Source organism: Choloepus didactylus, chromosome 1 (assembly GCF_015220235.1).
Source record: "Choloepus didactylus isolate mChoDid1 chromosome 1, mChoDid1.pri, whole genome shotgun sequence".
Taxonomy (NCBI): domain Eukaryota; kingdom Metazoa; phylum Chordata; class Mammalia; order Pilosa; family Megalonychidae; genus Choloepus; species Choloepus didactylus.
The window spans coordinates 190,511,025-190,538,982 of NC_051307.1; the positions used below are offsets into that span (position 1 = coordinate 190,511,025).

The following is a 27,958-nucleotide window of genomic DNA, read 5'->3' on the forward strand; positions in this document are numbered from 1 at the left end:
GTTTGGGTTCTCCATATCATCTGATTTTATCATATGCTTTAAGATTTTCTGTTGTTTTTGGCCTGTTGGCATTTGCTTTACTTGATCTCTAATTTGTCAGAACTGCAGCTTGGTGGTGTACACTTTATCTAACTAACCAGCAGATGGCATACATAAGTCACCTATTCCCCTTAAGTCAGTTCTCCCCAACTTTGTCTTTGTGGTGTGTGGGGATCTGATTCTTGTGGGGTTCAATTGGTGCACTAAATTTGGGTGTGTTGTTGGTGCTGTCTGCCCTGAATGTGTGGCATGTGTCTGGGTGGTTAGGGAGGCAGGACAGCTTTAATAATCAAACCTCCTAGGTGTTCCCAGAGATTTAAGACTGTTGCAAGAGTCTAAGCCTTCATTTCAGTCTTTCCACAGATTGTCTCTGGGGCTGACCCACAAGTCCTTGGTATTGGCATAGGGTCCCTGGGATTTCCAAGTGGGTTCCCCTTCTCAGCCGTGTTCTTCCAGGACCTCTGCTAAGGGAAGGTTGTGCCACGTCACAAGTGCATGCCGGCCTCCAGGGAAGCCCTGGGCCGCTAGGCTGTGCAGGATCATTCCCTGCCTGCTTTAAAGATGGTTGAATGGGGCGTGTTAATTTCCCCCTTTCCGCACAGCTCCACCTTCCCAGCTCCGGAACAGTTAGCTGTGGGTGCACTAAAGGCCGTTGTCCACAGCTGATATTGTTGCATGTGCATGGTGCTGTGGGGAAGACTCCCCGTCACACTGGGTTTCTTGGCATGGCTCTGGGCTGTGGGTCCAGCCCTGGGCAGGAGTGTCCCCAGCCCTCCAGGGAGATGGCTGCAAGGGGCGCGGTTTCTTTCTCCTTTTGGCTCCTCTCTGCTCCCCTGGCCCCGAAACAATCAGCAGCAGGTGTGGGAAGGTGTTGGCCCAGCCTGCTCCTGCCGTGCTTCATTGCGTGGTTCTCACCATCGTATCTGCAGCCACTCCTGGGTTTTCTCTTTGTTTGTTTGTTTTTTAAAGAACTAGTCCGTCTCCAAACACCAACCCACCGTTTCCTCACACCACAGCATGGCTGCTGGACTTTCAGATGGTCACTCACTTGTTTCAGAATGCAGACTCCCAGTTTCACCAAATGCACAGTCCCTGTGGATTTAGCAGACCTTGTCTGGCTGGTGCATCGCTGGAACTGGTGTTCTGGGTCACTTTCTGGTTTTTATCTAGTATTTTTCATGGAGGTGTTTTTTTGCCCTGTCTCACCTAGCCGCCATCTTAGGTTTTCCCCTTGTAAATCTTTTAAAGTTTCACTTTTCAGTTAATTCTTTCATCTGTTTGCAATTCATTTTGATCTATGGTTTGAGGTAGAGAGCTAACTTTATTTTCCCCCACATGGTTATTAACTGTCCTAGCATCATCTATTGAACAATCAGTTCTTTCCCCTGCTGATTTGGAATGCCACCCTTATATTAAGTACTTATATTACATTGGGTCTGTATCTGGGCTTTCTCTTTGTGTTCCACTGATTTGTCTTTCTTGGACTAGTACTTTGCTGCTATTGCTGGTATTATTACTGGTATTACTGTCTTCCTTTATTTTTCTTTTGATTTTTGTCTTATTTTGCTTAAAATTTATTAAAAATGTGGTTGTAAAGAATTCATAAGTATATATAATAGAAACTTAAACTTCCAACTCTACCCACCTCCCTGCCACCATCTCATATCACCCTTCCCTTCCAAAGTAACCACTGTTCAGGATCTTTCTTGATTGTTTTCTAGGCATATAAAGCACACACATAGTTTGTTGGAGAAATAGGACCGGGGTCACTTCCACTAGAACAGGCAGACATGCTTCCACACATGGGGCACACAGATGGCACCTTATCCCTGGCTTCCAATACACGGGTAGCATTCCCTAGTTCTTCCTGGTATTTTTAATGGTTTCTGGATTGCAGAGAGGTCAGAGCCTTGTGCTGTTGTTCTGGGCTGTCCTAGAGAAATAACATCCCCAAGACTTGCCCAGATATGGCAGCTTCTGAAGTCCCCACACCCTTTGCACCCTTCCCAGCCTGGACTGCCAGGATCAGATCCTCCTGCTGCCCTCTGACTGTACATGCAGAATATTTGGCTCTTTGCAAGGGGAATTACAGCCCAGATCCCTCTGTGGCCTTGGAGAGCACTGTCCCCACACAGGTGGGCACTCTTGTATTCCAGCTACCTTCCTGTGTATGCTGAGGTGCAGAAGCCCCATGTGTACCTCAAGAGCAGCCAGGTGGAGATCTGCAACCTCTTCCTGGGTGTGCCCACAAAGGCCACCATCACACTCATCAATGGCACACTGCTGCCCACCCGGTTCCACTGGGGCAAGGTGAGTGAGCCTGCGCTTTCAGGCACCCAGGTCTGCAGCCCTCAGCAACAAAGGCCCATGTGATAGGGAATATTGCCTCCCAAGTACGCCCCAGAACAGATGCTCCTCTCAGCCTGTCCCTCACCCACAGTGCCCAGAAAAGCTTGGCTCCTCAAAGGAGTGGCACATCTGGTCCAATTCTTCCTTGCCCTGCCTTCAGGGAGTTCCAGTTCCTTACCTGAGAACAAGTCTCTGGTGAATACAGCTGTAGCCTCCCGCCAACATAGCCTGTGACAGGTCCATGCAGCTGCCGGGAGCCCAGCTGTGGCAGAGCCCCTGGGGCTGAGGGCCATGGGAGACTGGGCCACATCCAAGTGCATCAGAGGCAGCCTCCCTCTGCTCCCCATTACCCCGGGCCTCCCGGAGTAGCTTGTATAGTCCAGGCATTTCCTTGACAAGTGGTGAGTTCCATCTAGGGTCGGGGTGGAGAGGAGAAGGGACCTGTGGTTCATCTCCCAGGAGTGAGCAGAGTCCTGTTGGTCCTGCTGATGGTGCTCAGTCTGCCAGGCTCCAGTGGAGGTCACAGCAGTACTGAGCACACTGTGTGGACCCCGGCTCCAATCCTGGGAGCCCAGCATGTGACAACAGGCCCACTTATGTGTCTTCCAGCTCCTAGGGCACCAAGCAGGCTTTTGTACAGTGACAGTCTCCCCCAAACATGGCACACTGAACCCCAGCGAGGAGCGCCAGTTCAACTTGGAGTTCACTACTCAAACCCAGGTGAGTAAGACAGTGAGGGGCCTAAGTGGCTGGGAAGGCACCCAACCAACTGTCTGCACCTGTGCCCACAGGGAGGTCCCGCCTCAGGCCCTGGTCCCAGTACTGATGGATGGGAATTCTTACATTTGAATCTGGGCGTCCCCATTCCTGGCTGGCCTGCTCCCTAGGAACACAAGGGCAGAGAGCCTGGAGCAGACCTGAAGTGTCCTGAAACCCATTGGCCACTCTCAACCCTTGGCACCAGCTTTTCCCAGGCCATTCTCTGAAAGGGTCCGGATTTCCAATTTTCCCAGGGATCCAGAGTAGAGCTGCTGCTTACAGCAGGTCCTGTGTTGGGTGCTGCGGGGGGAGGGTAACAGCCAGATTCCTCCCAAGAGGGCACAGAATTCTCCCCAGAGTAGCCCCTAGAAAGGTTCCCAGAGTAGAACATGCTTGGCAGTTAGGCCTTCCCTGCCTGTGCCTTTGTCATTCTTGTTGGATGATGAAACTTGTTCCTCCCCGAGACTTTTAGACCCAGGTCCCAGCTCCTCACAGGCAAATATGGGACAGTGGGCCTTCTCACACAGCTAAGCCTGAGCTCTGTGGTGACAGACAAATGGGCCCAGGCCTTGCACAGTGCATACCTCACTCAGAGGGGTTTAATTTCTATGTGTTGGTCTTGTGGAAGGAGTTCCTGAAGTGAAATCCAAAAATACTGTTGGGCTGAGTTGTAGCAGCTTCATCAGAATAAATGTGTGGCCTCTCCAGAGCTCCGTTTTGAGTGGTCTTACCACGTGTGGGCATACCTCGATGACTGGGTCACACTCAGTCAGTCCTTCTGTGGGTTAGAAGGGGCCATGACCTGAGCCCCAAGGCTCAGTGGCTTACTGGAGCATCTGGGGGTCCTTCCACACAGATGAGCCAGGAGAGAGGTCGAGACCTTTGGGTTGAGCCACCCACAGCAACCACCACTGCTGTGGAAGACCTTCTGGGCCCATCTTCTGAGGTCCTGATCCTAGATCTTTCCCACAGTGACGTGATCCTGAATGGCTTTTCTTGTAGGAAGAGCTGACTGATCTGGCCCTCCCTTGTCACGTGTCAGGCATGAAGAAATCCCTGATCTTGGGCATTTCTGGAAAGCCCCAGGGATTGCAAGTGACCATCACCATCTCTAAGGGGGACTCTGACAGCAGGTGAGCTGAGGGCTCATGCAAGGGCCTGAGGGCTGAGGCAACCCACAAAAGACCAGCACCAGTGCCAGTCTACTCCCAGCTGATTCCTGACACCAGGGAAGGGCCACCATGCTATTGTGTCTCCTTGCCACCTTTTTGTGGAACAGATCCCCCTGCCCTATCCCCACCCTCTGTGTAGCATGGTGACCGGGCAGGTAGGAGATGGTAGGGGACTGGGCAGTAGGTACCTTGGACCTTCCCACAGAAGGCCCGGCAGCTGGGAGACAGGCCAGATGCTTCTCTTGGCATTGGGGCGGGCAGGAAAGGTGGGTCTGTGGGGTGGCTGCTCAATGAGGAGGGAGTCTGAGAAGGTTGTTTCTGGGCAGCTCCCCCACTCCCACCCAAGGGGGCTCATCAGGCAGGGCTGAGTCAAGGGTGGCCTGTGACACAGTGCCCATGGGCGTGGGTCAGTGTTTTCAGCACAAAGCAGTGGCCAGGCTGCCTGGAGGAGCTCCACCTGGACTTCGGCTCCACAGTGCCATTGAGGACCCTTGTGATTCGCCAGCTCATCCTGACCAATCACTCCCCAATACAGACCCCTTTCACCCTCAAGTTTGAGTACTTCGGGAGCCACAGGCACAGCCTGAGCAAAAAGACCAGCCTGTAAGTCTTTCTGAAGCAGTTCCCAGGGCAGGTATGGCCAGGTGAGGTTTACCCTGTTGAACCTGTTTGGCTTAGATGGCCAGAGGCTAGTCAGCCATTGTGGGAGGACACAATGAGAGGAAATCGTTCCTGCCACCCACCTCCAAGATGTCCAGTGGGCCTATGGAGGAGGCCTGGCCTGCTGAGGTGGAAGGCTGCGGATGGACCTGGTCCGTGTAGGCTGAGGGAACAGAGTGGGCAGAGGCATGGCTGTGAGGGTGTCTGTGTGTGCTCAGAGAACAGGAAGTGTGCCTGGGCTCAAACCGGAAAGGTGAGGCAGGGGAGAGATCTGCTGGAGACAGTCCTGTAGTCCAGAGCAGAGGTGAGAGTGGGAGCAGTACACACACACACACACACACACACACAGAGTGGTGTGCTAGAGCCATGGAGCCAGCTGGTTCTTGCTCATGAGGGCTGATTATTAAATTTCCAGGCTTTTTGCCAAGTTGTGACTTGAAGTCAGCCACTACGAGAGTATTTACATCACATAAATCTTCACGCACTACAATTAGGCCTTTTTTTGACTTCTGGAGAGCCAATTTATCAGTCCACCAGTGCATAACACCTCACAGCCTAATCTCATAAGGCAGGGGAGCCTAATTTCAAAAATCACAGCCATGGATGGTGGGGAGCCATCAACGATTTCTAAGCCATGAAGTTTTCCACTCCAGAAAAGTTAGTGTGCACGTGATGCTAGACAGGTGTCAGCAGGAAAGGCAGGACATGGGGGAGGTGTGGCAGGCAGCTGTTGCAGAAGGCTGGGCAAGAGAGAGGAAGCCAGGCCCGGTTTGTATCCAGAGGTCACCAGGGCAAAGAGCCTGGGTTGGGGGACCCCTGTTCCAGAGCCCTCCTGGGCTTGGAGGCAATCCCTGGGGCTGTGGATTAGTGCCTGCAGATGGGGATGCTTTGGGCCCCTGGTGGCAGCAAAGACCAGAGAAGGAGATGAAGAAGAGACTTGAGCAGCAATCTCCCCCAGTAGGAGCAGACAGGGCTGCCTTCCATGGCTGGGAACCTGGTAGGGTGTTAGGTGCCATGGGAGGTGGCTCAGGTCTTGGCACAGTCTCAAATGCCTTAATGCTGTTTCTGTATCTCCATCTTGTAAAGCCCTGACATACCCCCTGCCCTGCTAAAGTCGGCACGGATTCGAGAACGCTTGGCCAAGCGAGAGCAGCTGGGTAAGAGCCACCATGGTGGGGGCTGCTGGGCCCAGACCGTGGCCAGAGCTGAGATCCCCATGGCCTTCTGAGGATGTGGGTTAGCTGCTGCCAGGGAGGGGGATCAGGACCAGAGATCTCACCTCAGTGTCTTTTCTAGCCGAGGTTCCTGAAATGGCCATGGCCCTCTGCCTGACAGTGTCCCCCTCTCTCTAATGAGGCTGTCTCCCCACTAAGTCCACAGTTTGAGCACAGGGCACAGGGCCCATAAGAGAGGGTTTCCTCTGAGTCCTGGCCTCTTGGGAGATGAGAGAAGCTAACCCAGCAGGGTCTTGAGCCAGCTGGCCCCTGGGTTCTGGGCTCCTAGGAGGAGGGCATGTTTAGCCTCACCAAGGCAAGGCCGCAGGATGGCTTGTCTGAGGCTGCGCTTTGCTGACACCTGATGGTTTGGACTTCAGTCCCACTGTGGGGTCCTGAATCCACACTCCCAATTCTCCCCTAGATTTTATGGAAAGCATGTTATCTCATGGGAAAGGAGCTGCCTTCTTTTCCCACATTTCCCAAGGCATGCTGGGGGCCTACCAGCAGCTAAGCATTGACATCACGGGCTGTGCAAACATGTGGGGCGAGTACTGGGACAACCTCATCTGCACGGTAAGGGCCCAGGCAGGCAGTAGCCTGGGGTGAAGGGTGGCCTGGGGTGAAGGGTGGCCTGGGGTGAAGTTTAGATACTCTCTCTTCCAACACCTGGCCTTAAGCCTCTCAGTTCTCACTGAATTGAAAGGTGGTGCCCACCAAGCTTGGGGTGGTTGTTCCCTTCTGCAGCAACCTCTGGGGTTGAAGATGAGACAGTTCAGGCATGAAGGGGTCCTGGTGAAGAATAGAACCTTTCACATCTTTTCCCACAAGGTGCAGGGCTGGGACCACACTGAGGAGGGCGGAGGAGTCAGGATACCTGCCTCGGCCAGGAGTCCAGACAGGGAAGTGGGCCAGTGACCTGGGGAGGAGAGAGGGGAGGAACAGTAACAGCCTCCTAAAGCCACATCCTCGCCTAGCCCTCTGGGCATTCATTCATTCACTTCTCGGCCCATGTATTTACTCATTCATTCAGCAGGAATTGTACACCTACCGTGTATGGGTTCCTGTGTGGTCCACTGTATTGTGGAGGATATAGGGGTGAATAGGATAGCAGAGGACACCTGCAAGGAGCTCCTAGTTTAGTGTGGGGGCAAGAGACAGGTATACATTCTCCTACAGTATTTAGTTATTGCATAGAATATTTCTATGAACTATTTAGTAAATTGAAGAGGTGAATTATGGTAGATATTTGCTTTAAATTATTTGTTTTATGTATGACAAAGGGTTGATCAACTTAATATACAGAGTTATTTAACAATAAAGAAAAAAAGCATCTGAATGGGCAAAAGGTTTGAATAAGCAATACACAAAAAGACAAATACAGATGGCCAATAAATATATGAACACCAGTCATTAAGGAAATGCAAATTAAAATAACAATGAAATACTAGTTTTTGTTTGTTTGTTTGTTTTTTCAGACTACCACAGTTTAAAAGTTGTTAGAGAAGGTGCAGGGGAAGGCACAGGCATGGGGGGTGGGTAAATGGGTACTGGCCCTTTGGGGATTCTTTTGAAATATTCTGGGTATGCACATATCAAGTTTCCCTCAGAAAAGAGTTGAATAATGGACAAATAACTTCATACCATGTTAGTTTTTCTTCTCAGCTTTGATTATAATAGGAAAAAAAGAAAGGAAACAACCTAAGCATCCTTATTCTCCAATAGAGGATTGAATAAAAACATTGGGATACATCCATACATTGGAATTCTCTATAGTCCTTTATATGATTCTGTAAATCTCTGTCAGTAAAATTGTTTACTATATATTTTTAATAGAAAAGAGATTACCAAAAAAGAAAAAAAAAACATGTCCATTATGCTGCCCATTTATATATGTTTCTTACGCACACAAAGTCTGGACAGTTGTACAGTAAAATGTTAAGAGAGTCATGCTGGGAGCTCAGCGGGTAGGATTAGGAGTGAGTACCACACTCTATATTTTAAACTTTTTAAAAGCAAGTATTCCTTGTTAGCAGAGAAAAATAGTGTTCTTTCCATTTTAAAAATACAGAAATTTGATAAAAGGGGCCACAGGAGGCCAAAGTGTCATGGCAGAGAGTTCACTTCAGGCTGGGAGAGCTGTGCAGACTGCAGGGAGGGATAGTGGAGATGGAAGGAAAGGGAAGGGAAGCCAAGGCTGGGAGGTGAGGCAGTCCCTGTCTCTGGGGTGTCTAGAGTAGACATCAAATGGTGGCAGAGTGAGACCCAGCTATGGAGACCCTGGGCTGGCTGGAGGAGTGGAGGCCTTGCCTGGAGGGATTGGGGAGCTAGGTAGCAACTGATGACAGGAGTGACAAAGGGCTAATGTGTGTTTGCAGGTGGGTGACCTGCCACCATCCGTCATCCCGGTGCACATGGCAGTAGTGGGCTGCCCCATCAGCTCCCTGAGGACCACCTACTACACCACTGCTCAGCCCCAGAAGGAGTCTGTTATCAGGTGCCTGACCCATAGCCTCATCCTTTGTTCCCCCATAGCCCCTGAAACCCTTTGGCCTGAGCTTCCCCTTCCCTTCAGCCTGGGCTGTCCACACTGGCTTATTGCTCTCCAACTGGATCAGGGCTCTTGGATAAGAGAAGCCTCTGGGGACAGAGTCGCCATCTGCACATCTCTGAAGGCTTTGGGGGGCCAGAAGTAGTCCATAGTCAGAGTGGCCTGAGGTCAGTGCCAGACTGGAGCCCTTCCCACCAACTGAGCAGGGATGAGTTCAGTCAGTACAGTGATGGCGAGGGCGGGCAATGAGCAGCCCTGAATCACAATTCACAGGGCACTGCTCGGGGAAGGCTCCTGCGCTGGGTCTTGGGGACTCGGGGGTGAGGAAAAGTCCTCCTCCCTGCCTGAGTCCCCCCACCCTCTGGCCCTGACACTGAAGTAACTCTACGTGCAAGTTGGCCCCAGGCCATGGCTGTGCTGAACCTGCCCTCCCCATCCCTAGATTCCCCACTCAGCTCTCTGGAGGAGACACAGTCACCCGGGTCCTTCGCCTGAATAACTCCAGCCCCTGTGGTGAGATGCTCGTGGGATAAGTTGGTGTTCTGACTACAGGCTGTGTCTTGTGGTGAGCCAGGCTGGGAGGAAAGATGGGGAGGGGAGAAGATGATGGCCCATTTAAGATGCAGGAGTCCAGGTGGCCTGTGGTCACTAAGGAAGGTCCCCAAAGGCCAGGGTAGAGAGGTGATGAAGCTAGTTTGGGGCTTCCAGAGACAGCTGCTTTAGACCTTGAGGAAGGACTTGCCCTTGCTCAACCTTGGGCCTCCCAGTGTCAGTGGGGCTGCAGATGCTCTGCTCTCCTCAGGGTGACTTTCCCATTCTTCACTTGTATCTGAGCTGCACGCTAGGGGTTGTGCATAGTGCTAGGGAAATGGAGGGACCAGGACAGCGGTGTCTCCTCTGAGGGGCAGGACAAATGTGGCCATGGGCTGCCAGTGCGTTTAGCATGCCAGGGTAGTGGGTGGAGGGAATCCAACCCAGGTCTCCCTGGGGAGGAGGTTTACACTGAGGCCAGGAGGAAGGGTAAGGCAGTGTGGCTTGGGGAGAGTATTGGGATGAAGAGTGTTCATCACACATACACCCAGCTCAGAGGCCCGAGGGAGTCCAGCCCATGTGAGGAGCCTCCTGGCTGCACATCAGAGTCACCTGGGCAATCCTAGGGGCAGGGCCTGGGCTGCTCCTAGTTTTTGAATCTCCTTAGGTGATTCTAGTGTGTGGTTGGGGTAGAGAATTGCTGCTTTATGGGAGCTTGCTTTTTTTTTTTTTAATCTAGTAGATCTGTGCAATTTTGAGTGTATTGAAGTCTGCATATTTTACTCATACTCATATTTTACCATACTTAAGTTCTCCTTGCATTTCCAGTTTTAGCTTTAGCTTTTTGTTAGATGCATTTGAGTGTTGGATATTCTTCACAAAGTATACCTTCTCTCATCCGATTATCTTCCTCTTCGGCCCCATTACTGCTTTTAACCTTAAATTCTACCATGCCTTATATTAACATTGCTACCCCTGATGTCTTCTTATGGGTATTTGTCTGGTACTACTTTGCCCATCTCTCTGTTTTCACCCTTTTTATTTTTGTTTTTTGTTTTTTTTTGTAAACAACAGAGCTGAAATTTTAAAAATGCAGTCTGACATGCTCTTTTAGTGGGAAGTCAGTTGATTCATAAATTTCTTGCATCTTATTTTATGATTTATTTTACTTTGTTACTTATTTTCCTCTTTTTGCTAATTTTTTTAATCAAGTTACCATTTATTCTGTTTGTTTTGTTTAATTTGGAAGTTCTCTTCTACTTTCCTTTTCTTTAGTGGTTACCATTCTTGGGGGCACATAACCAGATGAATATTACTCTATCTTTACTTGAAAGTAAGATTATTTACTGTACTTCATAGAATGGAGGTTATTGGTGACCTTGGTGAGAGCAGTTTTGGTGGGAGTCAGAGGCAGATGCCACGTAATAAGAAGATCAGGAGCTGTGGGGGTTGTGTTCCCCAGGACCAAGCCCAGATGCTGATATCACAAGTATTTAGTAAATCAGTGTTTAATTTAACTGGGGCGTGGATGAGAGCTGAGGAGGGGAGATGACTATGGGTGGTTTATCCTAGAAGCTTGCTGCGAAGGGGAGGAGAGAGAGTGGTGACTAGAGGAGGTCAGTCATCTGGCTAAAGGCAGCTTGTTCATGGCGGGGGACACCTGAACTTATTCAAATGCTGTTGGGAAGCAGCCAGGAGAGATGTAGGTCTGGTGATACAAGAGAGAGGAGAGGCTGGACATGGCTGGTCCCTGAGAAGGTTGTGGGAGAAGGACTGAAGGCAGAGAGACGAGGAAGATGGGAGAGACACAGACAGATGTGTAGTATGGGCCAGGATTTGAGGGCCTTCCCGATTATCAGGGGACTTCTGGGAGAGGAGGTGAGTCTACCCCATGAGCATCACCGAGGCAGATAGAGGTGTCAGTGGAGAGCAGGGAAGGCTTGACATTGTCATGGTATAGATTGGGAAGGAGAGCTGATTAGGAAGTATCAGGCAATGTGGGGGCCCATTTAGGTTGGGAACAGATTTATAGGGGTAGCAATCTGCTCAGATTGGGGGATTTTCCAGTTTAGTTCATCTAGGGTTAGGTTTTGCCAGGTGAGTGGAAAGATGGGGGGCAAAGGGAGATAAGAAGATTCTGGCAAGACAGAGATTGAAATGGAAGCCCCCCCCCCCCCCCCCAAAGACTAGCCTGGCTGGGGAAGGAAGTGAAAGCAGATGGGATGGATGGAGAGAGAAGGTAGGGGATGCAGGGGTTGGAAGGCCCAGGAGGTCAGCAGACAGGCCAGGAGAGGAGGTCAGGAGAGTGGAGTGCCTGGATTCCTGCACCTGGATGTGAAGATGCTGAGCTGGTCTCATGGCCTAGAGGTCAGGAAGCGAGCCTGATGAGGAGGGCCAGAGGTGATAGAGCCAGATGGCCTAAGCTTTTAAAGACTTTTTTTAGACAAGGAGAATTACCTGGAAGTCACATTAGCAAGGATATGAGGTCCCCGCTCCACCCTGAGTGTGGGAGAACGGCAGCGTCTGTTTGAGGCTGCAGGGAAGTGGGGACCCAGGGGAAGTCCGTCTGTTCCTTATTCCTTGCCCCTCCTCCACATATCTGCCCCAGATATCCGCCTGGACTGGGAGACCTATGCTCCGGAAGACAGGACAGACCAGCTAGTGGAGCTGCTGGTGTTTTACGGGCCACCTTTCCCTCTGCGGGACCAAGCTGGGAATGAGCTTGTGTGCCCTGAGACCCCCGAGGACAGCAGTTTCCCCTGTTCTCCAATTCCCTCCAATGAGTCGGAAGCTTCTCATTCTGTGAGCAGCAGGTGGTGGGGTGGGCCGGCCATTCTGAGGGCCGCTGAGGGGCGGGCAGTGGGCTAGTTGGGCCTGGGTGGGCCTCAGGGACTCCTCCACCATAGTCCGAAGGCCACTCCAGTGCCAGCGACAGGGCCGCACAGAAGATCATCTCAGTCATCCTACAGAAGCATGAGGGAGTGCTCTCCGACCACCTGTACTCTATCAGCCCAAAGCAGGTGGTGAGTGGGTTGAGGCTGGGAGCCACCCCCAGAGTCTGTGTTGGCACAGGGCAGGGCTGAGGCGGCTGTGTCTGTGCCAGGTGGTCCCTGCCAGGGGCAGTAGCTCCATCTCCATCTCCTTCACACCCATGGTCCTCAGCCCCAACATTCTGAACAAGGTGGAGTGTATCGGCTACGCCCTGGGCTTCATGAGCTTGGACAACGAGGTGAGCCCTCCAGGCCTGTGGTGGGCCACAGCCACCACCTGCCTCCCGGGTAGCTCGCTGTCTGCTCAACCCAGGGACTGCTAGTGATGAGACTTGGGCTCGGCAGGTGGAGAGGGAGATTCCGGGGAGGAGGCGCCGCCTGCAGGACTTTGCTGTGGGACCACTGAGGCTGGACCTGCATGGCTACGTGAGGCCTGCACAGTGAGTTGGTCGGGCTGCCCAGCCTCCCTCCGTCTCCCGGTGGGGAGCACCCGCAGTGAGCGCTGGCAGGGTCCAGAGACGGTTCTGTGAGGAAGACTGGTGGGAATAGAAGGGAGAAGTCAGCAGCTCCCAGGGAAGGGCTGTCCAGACAAGCAGAGTGGGGGGCGGCCAGGGACCCCAAAGTCCTAGCCCAGCCCAGCAGAACCTGTTGCCGGGCAGGCTAAGCGTGGAGCTGAACTATAGCGGCAGCATGGAATTCCATCACCAGGCCAGTGACCTCATCCCCGAGCAGCCCTGCTCTGGGGTGAGTGTGCAGCTACCTCTTGTCCCTGCCTGTTTACCTGGGCCTCAAGTGTTCCTAAGAGCCCTCTGGGGGCACAGGCCTCACAGTCTGAGCCCCTTCCCCCAGCCTGCCCACCCCCACCCCCAGGGCCATGGGCTTGAGAGGGAGGAGATGTATCCCCTGCCTCCCCTGCCTCTGTGGCTGCCCAGGTGCTGAGTGAGCTGGTGACCATCCACCACCTGAAGCTGACCAACACTACCGAAATCCCACACTACTTCCGGCTCCTGGTCTCCAAACCCTTCTCTGTTTCTCAAGATGGGGCCAGCCTTGGTCACAGAGCTCCTGGCCCCAGCCAGGAACAGGAATGTGAGGAGGAGACAGCAGCTCCGAGCAAGCAGCTGGTGCTTCACCCACAGGAAAACATGCTGGTCAGTGGAGGGCTCAGCAAGCCCTCACCCTCGATGGGCACACTCACCTAGGCGTGGTGCCACCTTTCTTCTCACGTGTACTCACCCGTTTGCACAGACCACATACTGACACACCCCATCCTTTATGCATCCAGACACAAACTGCACATTTGAACTTGCCATGCCCTATTCATGTGGCTCCTACATGCATGTATATACCAGACATGTTAGTGCACACACACACACGTGTCCCAGAATCCCCCACTGCCAACCTCCTAGTCAAGGTGAAGCATTCCAGTGAATACGCTTCTCCACTTTGCACACAGACTCTCTCCCTTCTCAAGCCGTCACTCAGGGTCTCTGTGCTGTGACTCAAGTGAGCTAAAAATAGTTTCATTTCTGACAGAGACCCTTTTTCTTCCTCTCATCTGAGGGTTTCCCCTTATGTTTGGGCTCCTTGGAGCTCTGGGCTGCACCCTTGCTTCACCATGCACATCCCTGGGTCTTCTCATCTACTCTCAGGGCATCAGTGAGCAGCCATATCCTCTTTTTAAAAATGTATATTCAGTTTATGCGTACTGGGTGCCTGCCACATGCTGGGCCCAGTGCCTGGTGATGGAACAGCAGAGATGCTACGACCTGGCCCCTTCCCCCAAGGACCTCATCATGAAGTCGGGGAGACGAAACTGATCTGCAGAAGGCAGGAAGAAGGGCACCCTTCACCTACTTGGCATTTGCTTCCTAGTTTAAAAGGGTAAATTGAAGGGAAGTCCCAAAGCACAGCCAGAGGTCCCTTTATACCAGAGCTCCCTGTGGCCCCAGAGTTAGTCACTAGTATTTGAAGTCTGTGGACAGCTCTGGGGAAGTCCAAAGGTTCCCAGAGAAAGGACATCAGGTAATGATGCTGCGTCCCACCATCTTGGCACTAACAGGGTGCAGGGAGGTGCTGGGCGGTGCTGGTGAAGTCAAAACACCAGATAGGGAACAGGGTGGCAGGGGGCAAGGGCTGGGCTACTTGGCTGTTTGCTGGGCGGGGGTCGGGCCAGCCTGGGGGCCTTGCTGGGCCTGCTGGGGCAGCGGAGGGGAGGAGGATGAGCTCCAGCGGGTGAAGCTGCTGCCTCCATTCAGCCGCTTCCCTCTCTGCTCAGGTGAACGTGTCCTTCTCGCTCTCCCTGGAGCTGCTCTCCTACCAGAAGCTCCCAGATGACCAGATGCTGCCCGGAGTGGATATTCAGCAGCGTGCGAGTGGGGAGAAAGAGATGGTGTTTGCTCAGAATCTGCTGCTGGAGTACGCCAACCAGACCACTCAGGTGAGTCCCAGGCCTGCCCCTCACGGTGAGGAGGGTGGAACCGGCTGGACTCTGTTCTGGTGGGTCTGAGGACACACCCAGGCAGGGTGCTCAGAGAGCTCCAAGCCAGGTGAGGGCCTGTGGGATGGAAAATCAGGGAAGGCTTCCTGGAGGTGGTGGTACATGCAGCCTATGCACTGTTTAATCAAGAGAAGGGAAACCATATCGGAAGACATGGCCTGATGGGTGTGGGGGAGGTGACAGTGAGCAGCAGAGGCAGCTGTGAGGGGCGACTCTCAGGCTTGTGTGGGGCTTCAGACACCAGGTACCCACCATGGGCCTAATTCTCTGCCCGTTTCAGAAGGTCACTGGGCTGTGGTGTGGAGGCTGAGCTGGAGGGGCTGGAGGAAGGAGGCAGGGAGCCCCACCGGGAGGTGTAGGTGAGGATGTGAAGGAATGGCCTAGGGGGTGGACTCCAGAAGAGCTGAGGACAGGAGGCCGTGGGAGGTCTCTCGAGCCCAGTGCCTGGGCAGCTGCTGGAGCCCAGGAGACGGGGCTGTGAGAGGCGAGTGGTCGTGAGGCAGCGCCTGCAGGTAATGCAGGGAGACTGCCAAGAGCTGGAGCAGGTCAGGGCTGGAGCCAGAGGCCCCAGCGGTCAGGGCCCCAGTGAGGCCTGAGGCCGAGGGAGAAGGTGAGGTGGCCCCCAGAGTCCCAGGGGAGCAGAGGGCTGGGCCTTGGGGCCCCCAATGGGAGGAGGGGGAAGGGGAAGGAGAGTAACCCATCTGGGGAGCAGAAGCCACAGAACTTGTTCGGGGTGAGGGTGGCAGCGACAGCAGAGGGCGCAGTTGGCGCCTTCCCGGTTCTTTCCCTGGGCAGGATTCCACCGGCACCCTGTGGCTTTGATGCCAGCCCCAGCTCCCTTCCACTCACTGTGGGGTGCCTGGGGCTCTCCTCAGAAGCTTCAGTCCTTGGGGTGGGCAGGGTCCCTGTAGCCCGCCACAGTGGAAAAGGTCGCCTGGTCCCTCACCGAGGTGAAGGGTCTGTCCCCTGCAGGTGGTGCCCCTGCGGGCCACCGTGGCCGTGCCCGAGCTGCAGCTGTCCACCAGCTGGGTGGACTTTGGGATCTGCTTTGTGAACCAGAGGCGGCTCCGGGAGGTCTACCTGATGAACCTGAGTGGCTGCCAGAGCTACTGGACCGTGCTGATGAGTATGTTGTTCCCGCCTGCCCACTGCTCCCCTGGGAGCTCCTCGCAACCGTGGAATTCCCACGGAGGTGGCCGGTCCCTGATGCCAAGTGACCCCCAGGCTCCCCTGCCCTGTGGTGCTGGGCGAGACCAGGGGTGCGCACCTGCAAGGCAGAGTAGGCCTGGGGTGGGCAAAGGCGGCCTGGGGCAGTGTATGGAGCTGCCTGCCCCCGTGTGTGTCCTCCCCTCCCCTCCATCGGTGCAGGCCAGCAGGAGCAGGCCAAGGATGCCGGGGCCTTCGGGGTCTCTCCAAGAAGTGGGCTGCTGGAGGCACGACAGGTCAATGCACCCCCAACCTCCATCACCCTGCAGGTTTTCTTCACTGCCAGGTATGGCCCCTCCCAGCCTCCCTGGCATTGCCCACAGGCCCGAGCCCCTGGCCAGAGCCACCCTTTGACCTCGGCCCCACTCCTCCCCACAGGAGCAGCGAGCTGTGTGAGTCCACGCTGGTGGTGGAGGGCGTGCTCGGCGAGAAGGCCTGCACCCTGCGGCTCCGGGGCCAGGGCTCCTATGATGAGAAATATGCCTCGGCCCACCAGCCCTGAGGCCTGCCTCCCACTCCCAGCCCCAGGCCCCCAGCTTTGGAAAGAAACATGGCCCAGTCTGCTGGGCAGGGCCGCAGACTGGGGAACTGGGAGGAGCTGGTGTCTCAGGCCCCCTGTAGGCTCTGAGCAACTCCTAGGATGGAGGGACTGCTTCCAGGGCAGTGGTCTCAGGCTGGCCACTGCATCTCATGCCCTCAGAAGTAATATAAAGGCCAGGCCACACCCCAGGGAGACCATGACAGTTAAGAATCACTACACAGGCTGAGCATAGAGAGAAGAGCAGCCTGTCAAGAACTGGTCCTTGGGAAAAAACCACAGCCACCAAGACAAGATAACACACATTTACTACATCCATTGGACTCCTCATCCATGAAGCCATCTTCCCCCAGGAGTTACACAGTAGTCTTGTGGCCTGGGTGACCCAGTCAAACTTTGGCCCAGCTTGAGGAAGCCTCACAGGGTGCAGCCCAACACCCCTCCAGTCCTGTACTGTGTCATCGGTGTTCACATTTCCCAAGTTTGTTGAAGTGCCTTGATTTACCCACTGCCACCACCACCCCCAGTTCTTAATGTTCCCACGTGGCCTCACGTCCAGTGTTTATCTCTTGCCGCGAGAGCAGGGCTGTCTGAGTAGTGCCTTTAGCCCTTCAGCCACCTGGGGCCTTGCTCAGTTCCCAGGGTACTCAAAGACAGCAGCAGCCCCCATTCCGGTCCCAATGCACATAGACACCACCCCATATGCCCTGTGGAAACAAAACTGTGTTGGCTGGACAAAGCACAAAGGGCAGAGACCCAACTGCTAAAGCCTCCCCAGACCTGACTTCACTAAACAATTAAGAAAGCCAGGGTGAGCTGGATGGACCCATACTTTCCTGGGCACAAGGAATGCAAAACCTCAAGAACCAGATGATCTGTGGGGCATATGATGCCCTGATTGCCCACATAGGCACACACAGAGGGTAGCAGATTCCTCCTGCAAGGCATGGTCCCCTCTGCAAAGGTGGCTCTCAGGGAAAATAGATCATGTTCCTGCCTCCTCAGGTCAAAGTGTATGTACACTACCACCCACCCCACCCCGCAGGTGCCCCAGCTTGGAATACTGAGACACCCTCATGAAGAGCTGGCCTCACCTCTTCCCACGGCGCTTCAACTCGTTGAGCAGTGTGATGACCTGTCGTGCTCCAGTACAGCCTAATGGGTGGCCCAAGGCCACTGCACCACCCAGCGGGTTCACCTTCTCAGGGGGTAGTCCTAGTTTCTCCACACAGTAGACAGCCTGGAAGGAAGCAGAACATCTCCTACTCCCTTCCCTCTACCACTTCCCCACTGGCTCTAACCAGGCGGCCCAAGGCCCAGGCACTGTTAAGAAACAAAGGCTCACCTGGCTTGCAAAGGCCTCATTGATCTCAAAGATGTCCACATCATTCACTGTCAGCCCTGCAGGCAAGGGGGTAAGGCCTGAGCTGACCCAGTGGGCCCTTAGGACTCTCCCCAGGGCCCTGCCACACCCATGGGCCTGCAGTCTGCCTGTCCATCTGTTTCAGAAGGGTGAGTGGGTCCCAGCTGTAGGGTCATAAAGGGCTTGGGCTATGGTATGTTGGCCTGCCCCATCTTCACCTTTCAGCACCCATATGGCCACTCTGAGTTCCTGTTCACTTCCCACCTCTAGCAATAGCATTTGGGGCAGGAGTGGGATCCTAAATCAGAGAGTGTAAGGGAGCCATCTTACCTGCTTTCTGCAAAGCTACAGGGATGGCATAGGCAGGTCCAACGCCCATGATGTCAGGTGGCACCCCAACCACTGCATAGGACCTCAGAACTCCAAGGATGGGAAGGCCCAGCTCTTCTGCCTTGGACCTCCGAGCCAGCAGGACGGCAGCTGCCCCATCACTCATCTGACTGGCATTTCCTAGGGGCAAATTGTACAGGTGAGGTGGTCCAGCCCTCCCACCTCCACCTACTTAAGAGAACTACCTGGTCTGTTCCAGGGTCTCAGAGTAGAATATTCAGCATGGCTGTGGCCCCCTGCCCTTCCCCAGTCCCGCCTCACCAGCTGTGGTAGAGCCGCCCTCCTTGAATGAAGGCTGCAGTTTGGCCAGGCCCTCCATGGTGGTGTTAGGGCGGATTCCTTCATCTTGGGCCACGGTGATGGTCCTCTCACCCTTGTCGTCACGGACCGTGGTGGTCACAGGCACAATCTCAGCCCGGAAGCAGCCCTTGCTTTGGGCTCTGGCTGCCCTGCCAGCACCAAAGAACCAGGCTCAGACTCCCATGGGGTTCTCCTCCCTGCTCCCACCCCTTGCCCACTGGGCAGACACCCAGGCTCAAGCTACTCAAATGAGGATACACACCCCTCAGGAGCTAGAAGGGACTGGTGCAGGTTCCCCACTACTTCCACCAGCCCCTGGGGGGTGGGAGGCCTGCGGCCTTGAGGGCTTCACCATCAGCCCCAGATCAGATCCCGGCCAATCCCACAGAGGGGAAGAGATGGTTTGGAGGTGGTTGTCCCCCTTTGAACCCTTCACCCAAGGGGCAGAAGGACCAAGCCTGTTTGGCCTCTGTGCCAAACTGAGGATGGAGCCCCAGGAATGCTCCTGCTGAGTTCTGCCAACTTTTCTGTTCAATCCCAACTACTCAATTTCATCTCTTCCCAGTTTTACATTTAAAGTGACATATACCAAACTATTTGATGAATTTTAGGAAGACTAATAACAGTTTAAAAGCAAAAGGCCTTTTAGGGTGATCCTTATAATCATTTGCCAAGGACATTCCAATGGGGAAGGATCCACAGCTTACATCAAATTCTCAAATGGTTACCTGACCTCAAATGGCTCTTATCTACTGCCTCAGGGAAACCCACCTGGCCCAGATGCCCTGCCCTTCCTTTGCTGTCTTCTCTCTGGGCAGCTGGGACTTGCCTACCTCAACCTGCCCTACCTAGAGGCCTCACTGGACTCTTGGGGTTTTCTCTGATATCATCCCCAGTATGCTACCCCCAGCCCAGGCTGAGATGCCAGGATCCCTTTCACTGCTGGCTCCACACTCCAGGCCTCCCAGAGAAGCCTGTGGCAATCATGTCCAATCACCAAACCCCAGCCAGGTGAGGAAGAGAGTCCTGGTCCTCATTATCCCCCCACTGAATGGATGGAGAAACTAAGGCTCAGGCAGGGAGAAGACACTCAGGGTGAACAGACAGTAACATGGAAAAGGTACTCACTGTCAGTGGCCCTGACCCCTTTCCACCTCTCCCTCCTAAGAGGCACAAGGCTTGGAAACCACTCACTGCCCAGCTATATCCTCAGGATAGCTCCACCTCAGACCACTCAGGACAGCCTCAAAACCTCACCCTTTGGCCCTTTAAACACCCCACCTCAAACAGCACTCACTTCTGCTGTGAAGCCAAGGCAAAGGTGTCCTGCTTCTCCCGGGAAATGCCAAAACGCTCAGCCACATTCTCCGAGGTTATCCTAGAACACAAATAGCAAACAGTGTGGGCAGTGACCTCATAGCCTAGAGGATTGGAAGAACTGGTCCAAGCACAGACAGATGTGCTTAGAACTCGGGGTCCTCTGGGCTACAGGCAGGGGAGATTAAAAGGAGACAGTGTATGACAGCTCAGGATGTGGGAGACCATCCCCCAGAATGAGGGTGGAGTGCAGGGGCACAAACAGGGAGTCAGCACTGCTGGCCAGACCTTGAGAAGCCTGTGTATCAAAGGGACAGAGAGCTGCCTGCATGGGCGGCAAGTGCAAAAGGAAGGTGTTTGTGCCCTGGGTGGGCTGTCTCAGCACAGAGAGGAAGGGGGCAGAGAAGGGCACAGGTGGGGACGCCAACTGGCTATCACTGGCCAGCCTCTCCTATACCTCAAAGGAAACTAATGTGGGAAGATGATGACTCCCAAGTCCCTTAAGAAAAGGCCACACCTAGGCCTTCTGCTCCCCTTGGCTGGGGTCTACCCTCATCCCGAGAACCCAGAGCCACAGCTAGGCTTTCCAGCCTGGGTTTCTGGTTTCACAGACTTCCCCTGGTGATATGGGCACCAGATGTGGAGGCAGCCAAGGCACTGCCCCTTTCTGAGCCTCAACTCTCAAACTTCCTGCCCAGGGCCTCTGGGAATAGCCGAAGAGCTCAGTGACACTGGCTACAGTGCCAAGATGCTATGCAAATGCAACGTACTTTTGACACTGCAGCTGATGGGGCACAAGCTCTCCCCTCAGCATTTTCAGTCATCAAATTTTCACTCTTCAATTTTCTTGGCCTCCAAGGCTTTGTGGTGTAGCTACCATTATCCCTCCTGTGACTGTGCTCCTCAACCAGGCCATGTTTAGAAACCCAGGGCACAGAGAGGACCTGGGGCCTCAGGAAAAGGGAAGATGAGGGCAGCATCAAGTCCCATCCCCAGAGTCCCTGCAGAGCAGACCAGGCCCAAAGGAGGCTAGGGCTTGGCCCAGTTGGCCACAGACATGCTCCGAGTTCCTCAGCCCGTGCTCCAGGTCAGGCACTCACCCCATAGGAATCAGGCAGTCGTTGGCCTTCTCTTTCTCTGTCAAGCGTGAAGTAATATTGCCAAGGTTTCCTATTCCAGACAGGGACATGGACTCCACCCTGAGGAGGGAGAGAAAGTAAACACTATCAGGACTCCCCCCAAGAAGAGCTGTGTACCTGTCAAGTACTGAGACATAGGGAGCCCTTAGGAAATCCAATAGTCCATCTGGGAGCTATGAGCAGGGCACTTGGTCAACAAGACAGAGCTGGGCAGTAGGGCTGCTGAACTTTGTCTCTACCTCTGCTCATCCCAGGATAGAATATTACATAGTCCACATTCCCTGGGGGGCGGGGTAGGGGACAGGGCACTGCTTTCCTAACACCACTGATCCAGCAGCCAATAAGTAGTTCCCATGTTGGCCACAGTGGAAGAAACAAATGCAACAAGCTGCACCTTGGCCTCAAGTTCAGAGGGCAGAAGAGACTATTTGTTTAAGGTAACCACAAAGCTACAGATCAAATAACAGACTGATCTGCACATCTAAGGAGGTGTTAGAACTGAGAGGAAGACAAGATCTCAGTGTGGTCAAAAAGAACTTCGAGGGGGTAGAGGACCACGCCTCAAGGGATAACAGGTAACAGGGCTTTCATGTATTAGAGTATTTCAGTGTCAGTCACATAGTATATACCCCATAAGTGTTAGCCGTGGTTATTACTCCAAGTAAAACAGGGCTGAGGTAGGTATCCCCATTTTATAGATAAGGACACTGAGGCCCTGAGAGGCTTGAGTAATCTGTCCACAGTCACTCAGCCCAGATCCAAATTTAGGCAATCTGACCCCAGATCCCACTCCCAACTAGAACACCCTGGACTACACTCTTCACAGTAAAAGCCTATGGTCAGCAGTCAGCCTGTGATGTGGGTGTCAGGCCTGACTCAGACCCTTAATACTTAGTGGCATGGTCCCTAACCTGTTTTGGGACTCCAACTCATAAAGGCTCCAGTTCTTGAGGAAATCTTAAGAAACACCAATACACCCCCAGAAAGACAGACATGAGAGATACCAAAGGGTAGATTGGGCAGTGGACCTCACCTGCCTCAAGTCCCCAAAGTGTGGTCTTAGCTCTTTTTCCAATGCAGATGAAGGACAATACAACTAGGACCAGCCAGCACAACCCTGAGACATGGGCCAACAATACTTTCAATCAAGAAACACTCTAAAGGGGAAGTGAAAGGGAGAGGGAACACTCCAGAACCTTGGGGCCACTCATCTCCCCAAGCCTAACAAAGTTCCCATTCACTCTCCCCTCCTGGCACCAGATGCCCATCCAAGCCTGGGTCCCAGTGCGCATCCCTCCCCCAGACATAAGTGGAGCCACAGCCTGAGTGGAGGTGACCAGGCCACCAGAGATCCGACTATGTCCCTCAGAACCCAGGAGACAGAAGTTTCCACCAGAGCGGGGCCAAGGGGACAGACAGCCCTGTAAAATGAACAGACTAGTTGTACAGTAGATGGCTGGACCTGGCTTTAGGGAATGCAAACTGCAACTTCTCTCAGTAGCATTATGAATCAAGGGCCACAGAAGGAAACACAGTGCTGTATTTTCTCAAAATGCTTGATCACAATTTTCAGCCTCACAGAACTTCAAAAAGGAAAATTCTTAGAGGCCAATTTCCCTCCCCATTAGCAATGATTTCCCTCCCCACTATTGGTGAGAAGTGTCAGCAATTCTTGAGCAGCCATTACTGAGGCCACTTCTAAGCTGCATTTGTAGGAACCCACTCCCAGCCAGACGCCTAAACAGGCTAGGGAAGAATCCTGAAATCATGGCCTCTGAGAACTCGAGATGAAAATTAGTTTTATTGTCACAGTTGGTTAATAAGCTTCAGCAAAAAGAAATTCTTACCCACAGGCCATGCCAATGTCATAAGACCCATTTCTGATGCCACCTGCAACAAAAGCATTTCATAAACATCCTTCGCCAGAGTCCATCTGTTCAGGGAGCAGCGAAGCCTCTTCCCCACTTGGTCTCTAGCGGGTTTCATCTCCAGCCTCAGAGAGGAAGACCCAGGAAAAGCTGGGGACAGCAGCAAGAGGTGCTCCTTCACTCTTCTTGTGGTTTGAATCTTCTCAGAAATCCTTATTGCTCACCCAGAAAAACGGATTTTGCTGACCCAAACCCATGGGGCCCAAGAACAAGGCCAGGCACCCACCCAAACACAACTTACCAGCTATGCTGGCCACTGCCTGCAGCCCTGAAGAACACATTCTATTGACAGTGGACAAGGGCACAGTCTCTGGGATGTCACTGAAACAGAAGATCACAGTGTCAGCCCCCCCTCCCCTGCCAGGCTCTCAGGGAAAGCAGGCTTGTGCTCCTGGCCAACATGACTGCCCCCATCAGGGGAGCAAGCCAGAGGAACAAGCCCACCAGACCTGCCCCCACTCCAGGCTAGATCCAGGTGTGGCGATGGGCAGCTACTGGGCAGCCTCCATTCTGCAGGTGTTCACTCTCCAAGGCCTGTAAGCACCTGCCCTTCCATCCTATGTCTCTCTTCAACCAAAGGCCAAGCACAGCACAAAGGCAAGGGAAGGCTTTTTGGGGCACAGGGATCCTTATTTCTCTCCCTTTGGAGACTCATCTCTTTTTCCCCTGAAGAACAGTGAAGAGGGCCTATTGCTGGGGCTGAGTACCGGCGCAAAAGAAATGTCTAAAGCTATGAGGCCAGAAACCATCCCTACTCTTCAGCTTTAATCGTAACCATGTGGCTAAAACTTTTTGTCCAATTCTCTCTGAAAAGCTTGTTCACACCTGGACAGGGAACTCTGATGGGTACCATGTGTTCTAAAATCCCTTGTCCTGATTGGTTCCCCTAGCCTCTTGCAATGGACCCAGCCCTAGGAGCTGCCTGTCCTTCCCCTTGTAACCTGCCCTGGCAAACAGTATAAAGTTCTGGGGGCTCCCGAGAGATCCAGATGCTCCAGGCCCTCCCTAGATCCATGGACTCAGAACCTCAGGGGTGAAAGCACCCTGGTGATTCTGGTGTGTGGCTAACTTTGCGAACCCCTGAGCCAGTGCCTGGGCCAGGCTCTGCAGAGAATGTCTCAAGTAGGTAGCCTGCTAGGCCTGTGCAGCCTGTTAAACCCTTCTCAGGTCTTCTAACTACTCTCCACTACGTAGTTATCACCCCTGCACACAATCCACCAAGTGTTCCCTAAACACCTCCCACTCCAGGGATGCTAAGATATTTCTAGTACTGTCCCTGCCCTAAAGGAGGACCAACCAACACACAGAAACTAAATCAACTAGCAGAGTCAAATAATAGATTACAAAGATGTATCACAAGGTAGCATGTGGCTCGCTACTGGAGAGAAAGGGACTCTCGTTTTAAGCTTAGGGGCTTGAGGAAATTATGCCAAAATGATGAGACTGGGAAGGGTTTAGCCAGAGCAGAAAGAGGAGATGGGGGCAGAACTCGGGAGGAACAGAAGACAAGAATGAGGACGACAGTGGGCAGAAAGGCTGGCTGAAGGAGGAAGTCAGGGCAAGTACGCCTCCGAGAGATGAGGCTGGAAAGTAAGTCTGGAACCAGATAGTGGGAGGTCTCAAACTCCAGGCTAAGGAGTTGAAACCTCTGCCAGTCCCTAGAGGTTTTTTTTCCCCCTCTTCCTTTGCTGGCTAATATTCCTATTATTTCTTCCCCATGCAGCTGAAAGTAAAAGGCTAATGGTTCTTAAATCTACATGTGAAAATAATTTAAGTAATCCTCCCCCGTCTTGGGACAGCAACTGCTGGGAAGCAAGGTTACCATGGTTCCTCCTGGGTTGCCCCTCAGGTTTCTGTCCTGTCCCCAAGTCCCTGCTGATGGATGTGCCTGGAGGCCCCATCTTGCTTACTGATAAAAAGGTTGAAAGCCATACTCTTCAGTATGCCTTCCTGGCTATTTAATTGACAAAAGAGGACAGGGTCCACACTCATGAAAGACAAAACAACAAGGAACACAGGACCTTTTGTTCCTGTGCACCCTGACTCAGCACCTGATAACACACTTTCGCTTCAAAGTAGGGGAAAAGTTGGGTCTAAAGAGCGGGATGTCAAGAACCCCGGTTGTGTCAGGTGGTGTCCAACCCGATCCTCACCCCACCCAGTTCCCTGAGGCCTGGCCCTCTCAAAAGTCAAAATGGCCAGATCCAGAGCTAGAACTAAAAACGTTTACCTCAGAAACTGGGCGATTCGGGCCATGAGTGCCCCGGCCCCTGGCTGAAGCACATTTCCTGTGGACAACAAACCTTTATTCAGTGCCAGGCAGTGTTCTGGGCACTAAGGTACAGCTGTGAATACCAATGAGGGTGACATTTCAAATCTTTCTTCAGGAACACAAGCCCTCACCAGGTTCACTTGAGGCTCTGGAATTTCAGGGTCCAGAGCAGGGGAAGCCTGCCATACAGCAGCTTATCTTGGTCACACAACAACCCTGAGGGTCCCAAGCTCACTTGCCCAGCCACCCTACTTCTCCCAATCAGCACACACTCGGCAGGTTGCCTGTCTTTAAAGATAACAGGCAAGATTTTAAGGAAAGAAGAACTGGTCCTGTCAGGGGAAACGAGTTTCTGAAAATGCATGCCTCCCAGCTGTCACTCCAAGAAGAGGCACAGTGATTCCCAACTTGGGGGTGGCACCTGTCTGATAAGACTCTTGCCATATTACATTGCTATATTTCAAGACCAGATGTACAGGTGTGGGAAAGAGAGACAGATTGGGTTCAAAGGGCCCTGGGTTCAAGTCTTAGTTCTGCAAATTCCCTGGGCCTCAGTTTCTGCATCAGTGAACGAAGTTGTACTAGGTAGTTTTGGCTCTCTCTCTGTTCTGACGTGGCACAGACATGTCAGGGTGGGTGGAGAGCCCTGCCTCCCATGGTGTCCTCAAACCTGTGTCAAGAGCCTCAGCGTCAGAATGTCACTTGAGATCAGGACTTTATATGATACTCAACAGAATGTGCGCAGAGGGGACACAATATGCCTGAAGGGGAGGTGAAGTCTGGCTCTAAAGAGGCGATTAAACTGCGTCCCCCTGAATGAAAACACGGGGGGGGGGGGGTGTGAGAAGAGGGTTTGGGGAGGATGAAAGGTTGGGAGGGCCAAGTCCAGGGCTTGGGTGATGCGCTCACCGACGCAGATGTCCCCCAGCTCCGCCGGACTCAAGTGGACGTCCTGGAGAACCGCGGTCATGACAGCCGAGAGAAGCTCGTCGGGGGTGGTGTCCTGCAGCGGAAAGTGCGGCCACAGTGACCCCCCGCAGACGGGGTCCCCAGACCCCGCTCCCCCCTCCCCCCATCCCCACTCCAAGGAGGCAGAGCGGCAACATCTTGGGTGCGCAGTCGCCTCCAGCGGAGCGGGGAACGAGCAAGAGGGCCGGCCTCTACCCCATCCCGGGCCGCACCTTGAAGCCGCCGCGGCCCGCTCGGCCAATGGCCGTTCGCCGCCCGTGCACCACCACCACGTCCGCGGCCGAAGCCCTCGGGGCGTCGCTTAAGCACGGCGCGGCCTGTAGAGCCTGGCCCGAACCGTGCTGGCGGTTCAGGTGGCCCAGCAACACCTGCAACCTCCGCATCGCGAGGGTCGGCCCCATTGACAAGTACAACGATATTCAGAAACCGCGGAAGCCAACACAGAATCAACTGCGCACCACCCCACCCCCGGAGCCTAAATATCGCCCACAGCGACCTTTCCTCCCAAAGTCCCGCCCATCTCCCGTCACAGCCAACCAGAAGGCAAGTCCGCCTGAGGACCCGCCCTCCGCCGCCAACCCCGCCCACAAAAATTGGGCGCACAATCACTGCCCGGAAGATCTTTCCTCCCAAAGCCCCACCTGCTGTAATCTACCCCCGCCAACCAGGCGATGGGCTCCACTGAAGCCCCGCCCAGGAATGCAGACGGAACCCTTTCTACTTGAAGCCCCGCCCGCTGGCAAACCAGAGGCGGAACCCCAGGAAGCCCTTCGGTATTTCGAGACAAGCCCAGCCCGCTTCGTAGAGCCCCTTTCCCCAAAGCCCCGCCCCTTTCCCGCTAGCGAACGGAAGGCGGGATCACCAGGAACCAGCTCAGGGCTTTTCGCTTGGGATGGAGTGGGAGAACCAGACTCTCCTCTTTTCTCTTCCCAGTCGGCTCAGCAGTTACTGGGGTTCCGAGGTAATTTCGGGACGGTCGTCTCAGAGCCCTACGTCGATGTGGTCGGGCTCGACTGGGAAGTCTTTCGAGAACACCGAAGGGATTTTGAATTCCGGGGCGACGGGGGAAACGCACAAAAGTGCCAAGGGGTAACAAGCTCCCTAACTAGAACGGGAGCAACACACACCTGTTACCAATTTTACCCTCTTTTGGGATGATTTGATTAGCGCCCTTCTCCCACTCTAGGCTGGGATATCCACTAGGACATCCTGCAACATGACAGACACTGAGTAGTGATCAATAAATATCTGTTGAATGAATGAACGAACCAGGGCTCTCGAGCTCAGGACTGTGCCTCCGACCCTAAAGGGTAGGGCTATCTGATCCCTGAGACCCCAGAGGGCAGTGCTGGGTCCCCCCGAAACCCCAGACACCAAGGGCCAGCTCGCTCTGTGACCCCCAACCCCGAAAGGTAGGTAAAGTCGTGACTCCCGTTTGGAGGGCATAGCCTGCCTCAGACCCCAGCAGCACCCCCACGTCCGAGTGCACAGCCGTTTCTCCCCCTACTTCCACAGGCAGGGTTGTGTTCCCCAGGGACCACAGAGGGCAGAGCCGGTGCTTCCTCCTCTCCCTTCTTCCCAGCCTCGAGGGTAGAGCCAAATGAACCCTTTAAATCCACAGTGGAAGGGATGTAGCCACATCAGATCGCAACGGGCAAGGCTCCTCCTATTCCCTACATCCCGAAGGTCATACCCTACCCCCCGTCCCGGATCTTTGAGGGCAGGGCCGTGGCCCTCCCCACAACCCAAAATGTAGGTTCTCTGTTCCCGC

General features: G+C 53.8%; 2 protein-coding genes across 5 annotated transcripts in view; one reads left to right on the forward strand and one right to left on the reverse strand.

The window, feature by feature from the left end:
- DLEC1 (DLEC1 cilia and flagella associated protein) overlaps nucleotides 1-17,513 on the forward strand; it is a 96,490-nt gene extending 78,977 nt beyond the window's left edge. For 2 of the 4 annotated variants that reach the window (XM_037847358.1, XM_037847352.1), the window contains 18 exons: nucleotides 2,196-2,349; nucleotides 2,998-3,108; nucleotides 4,150-4,280; nucleotides 4,731-4,922; nucleotides 6,066-6,136; nucleotides 6,618-6,769; nucleotides 8,572-8,690; nucleotides 9,187-9,257; nucleotides 11,884-12,077; nucleotides 12,182-12,298; nucleotides 12,379-12,504; nucleotides 12,611-12,705; nucleotides 12,925-13,009; nucleotides 13,198-13,416; nucleotides 14,544-14,705; nucleotides 15,738-15,891; nucleotides 16,134-16,257; nucleotides 16,350-17,513. In XM_037847358.1, the coding sequence (XP_037703286.1) occupies nucleotides 2,196-2,349; nucleotides 2,998-3,108; nucleotides 4,150-4,280; nucleotides 4,731-4,922; nucleotides 6,066-6,136; nucleotides 6,618-6,769; nucleotides 8,572-8,690; nucleotides 9,187-9,257; nucleotides 11,884-12,077; nucleotides 12,182-12,298; nucleotides 12,379-12,504; nucleotides 12,611-12,705; nucleotides 12,925-13,009; nucleotides 13,198-13,416; nucleotides 14,544-14,705; nucleotides 15,738-15,891; nucleotides 16,134-16,257; nucleotides 16,350-16,473 (2,401 nt within the window). In that variant the 3' untranslated portion in view covers nucleotides 16,474-17,513. Of the gene's footprint in view, nucleotides 1-2,195; nucleotides 2,350-2,997; nucleotides 3,109-4,149; nucleotides 4,281-4,730; nucleotides 4,923-6,065; nucleotides 6,137-6,617; nucleotides 6,770-8,571; nucleotides 8,691-9,186; nucleotides 9,258-11,883; nucleotides 12,078-12,181; nucleotides 12,299-12,378; nucleotides 12,505-12,610; nucleotides 12,706-12,924; nucleotides 13,010-13,197; nucleotides 13,417-14,543; nucleotides 14,706-15,045; nucleotides 15,119-15,737; nucleotides 15,892-16,133; nucleotides 16,258-16,349 lie in introns of those variants that run through there. The other 2 variants (XM_037847355.1, XM_037847363.1) reach the window with 2 other exon arrangements.
- Nucleotides 16,799-26,647, reverse strand: ACAA1 (acetyl-CoA acyltransferase 1). The gene is made up of 12 exons (XM_037847369.1): nucleotides 26,400-26,647; nucleotides 26,128-26,221; nucleotides 25,177-25,234; nucleotides 23,188-23,267; nucleotides 22,866-22,908; nucleotides 20,980-21,078; nucleotides 19,860-19,940; nucleotides 18,524-18,711; nucleotides 18,203-18,382; nucleotides 17,855-17,910; nucleotides 17,604-17,749; nucleotides 16,799-17,216 (listed from the first exon to the last, which is right to left on the reverse strand). Exons 1-12 carry the CDS (start codon nucleotides 26,586-26,588, stop codon nucleotides 17,141-17,143), a joined length of 1,290 nt encoding a protein of 429 aa, XP_037703297.1. The 5' UTR covers nucleotides 26,589-26,647; the 3' UTR covers nucleotides 16,799-17,140.
- Nucleotides 26,648-27,958: the final 1,311 nt, after the last annotated feature.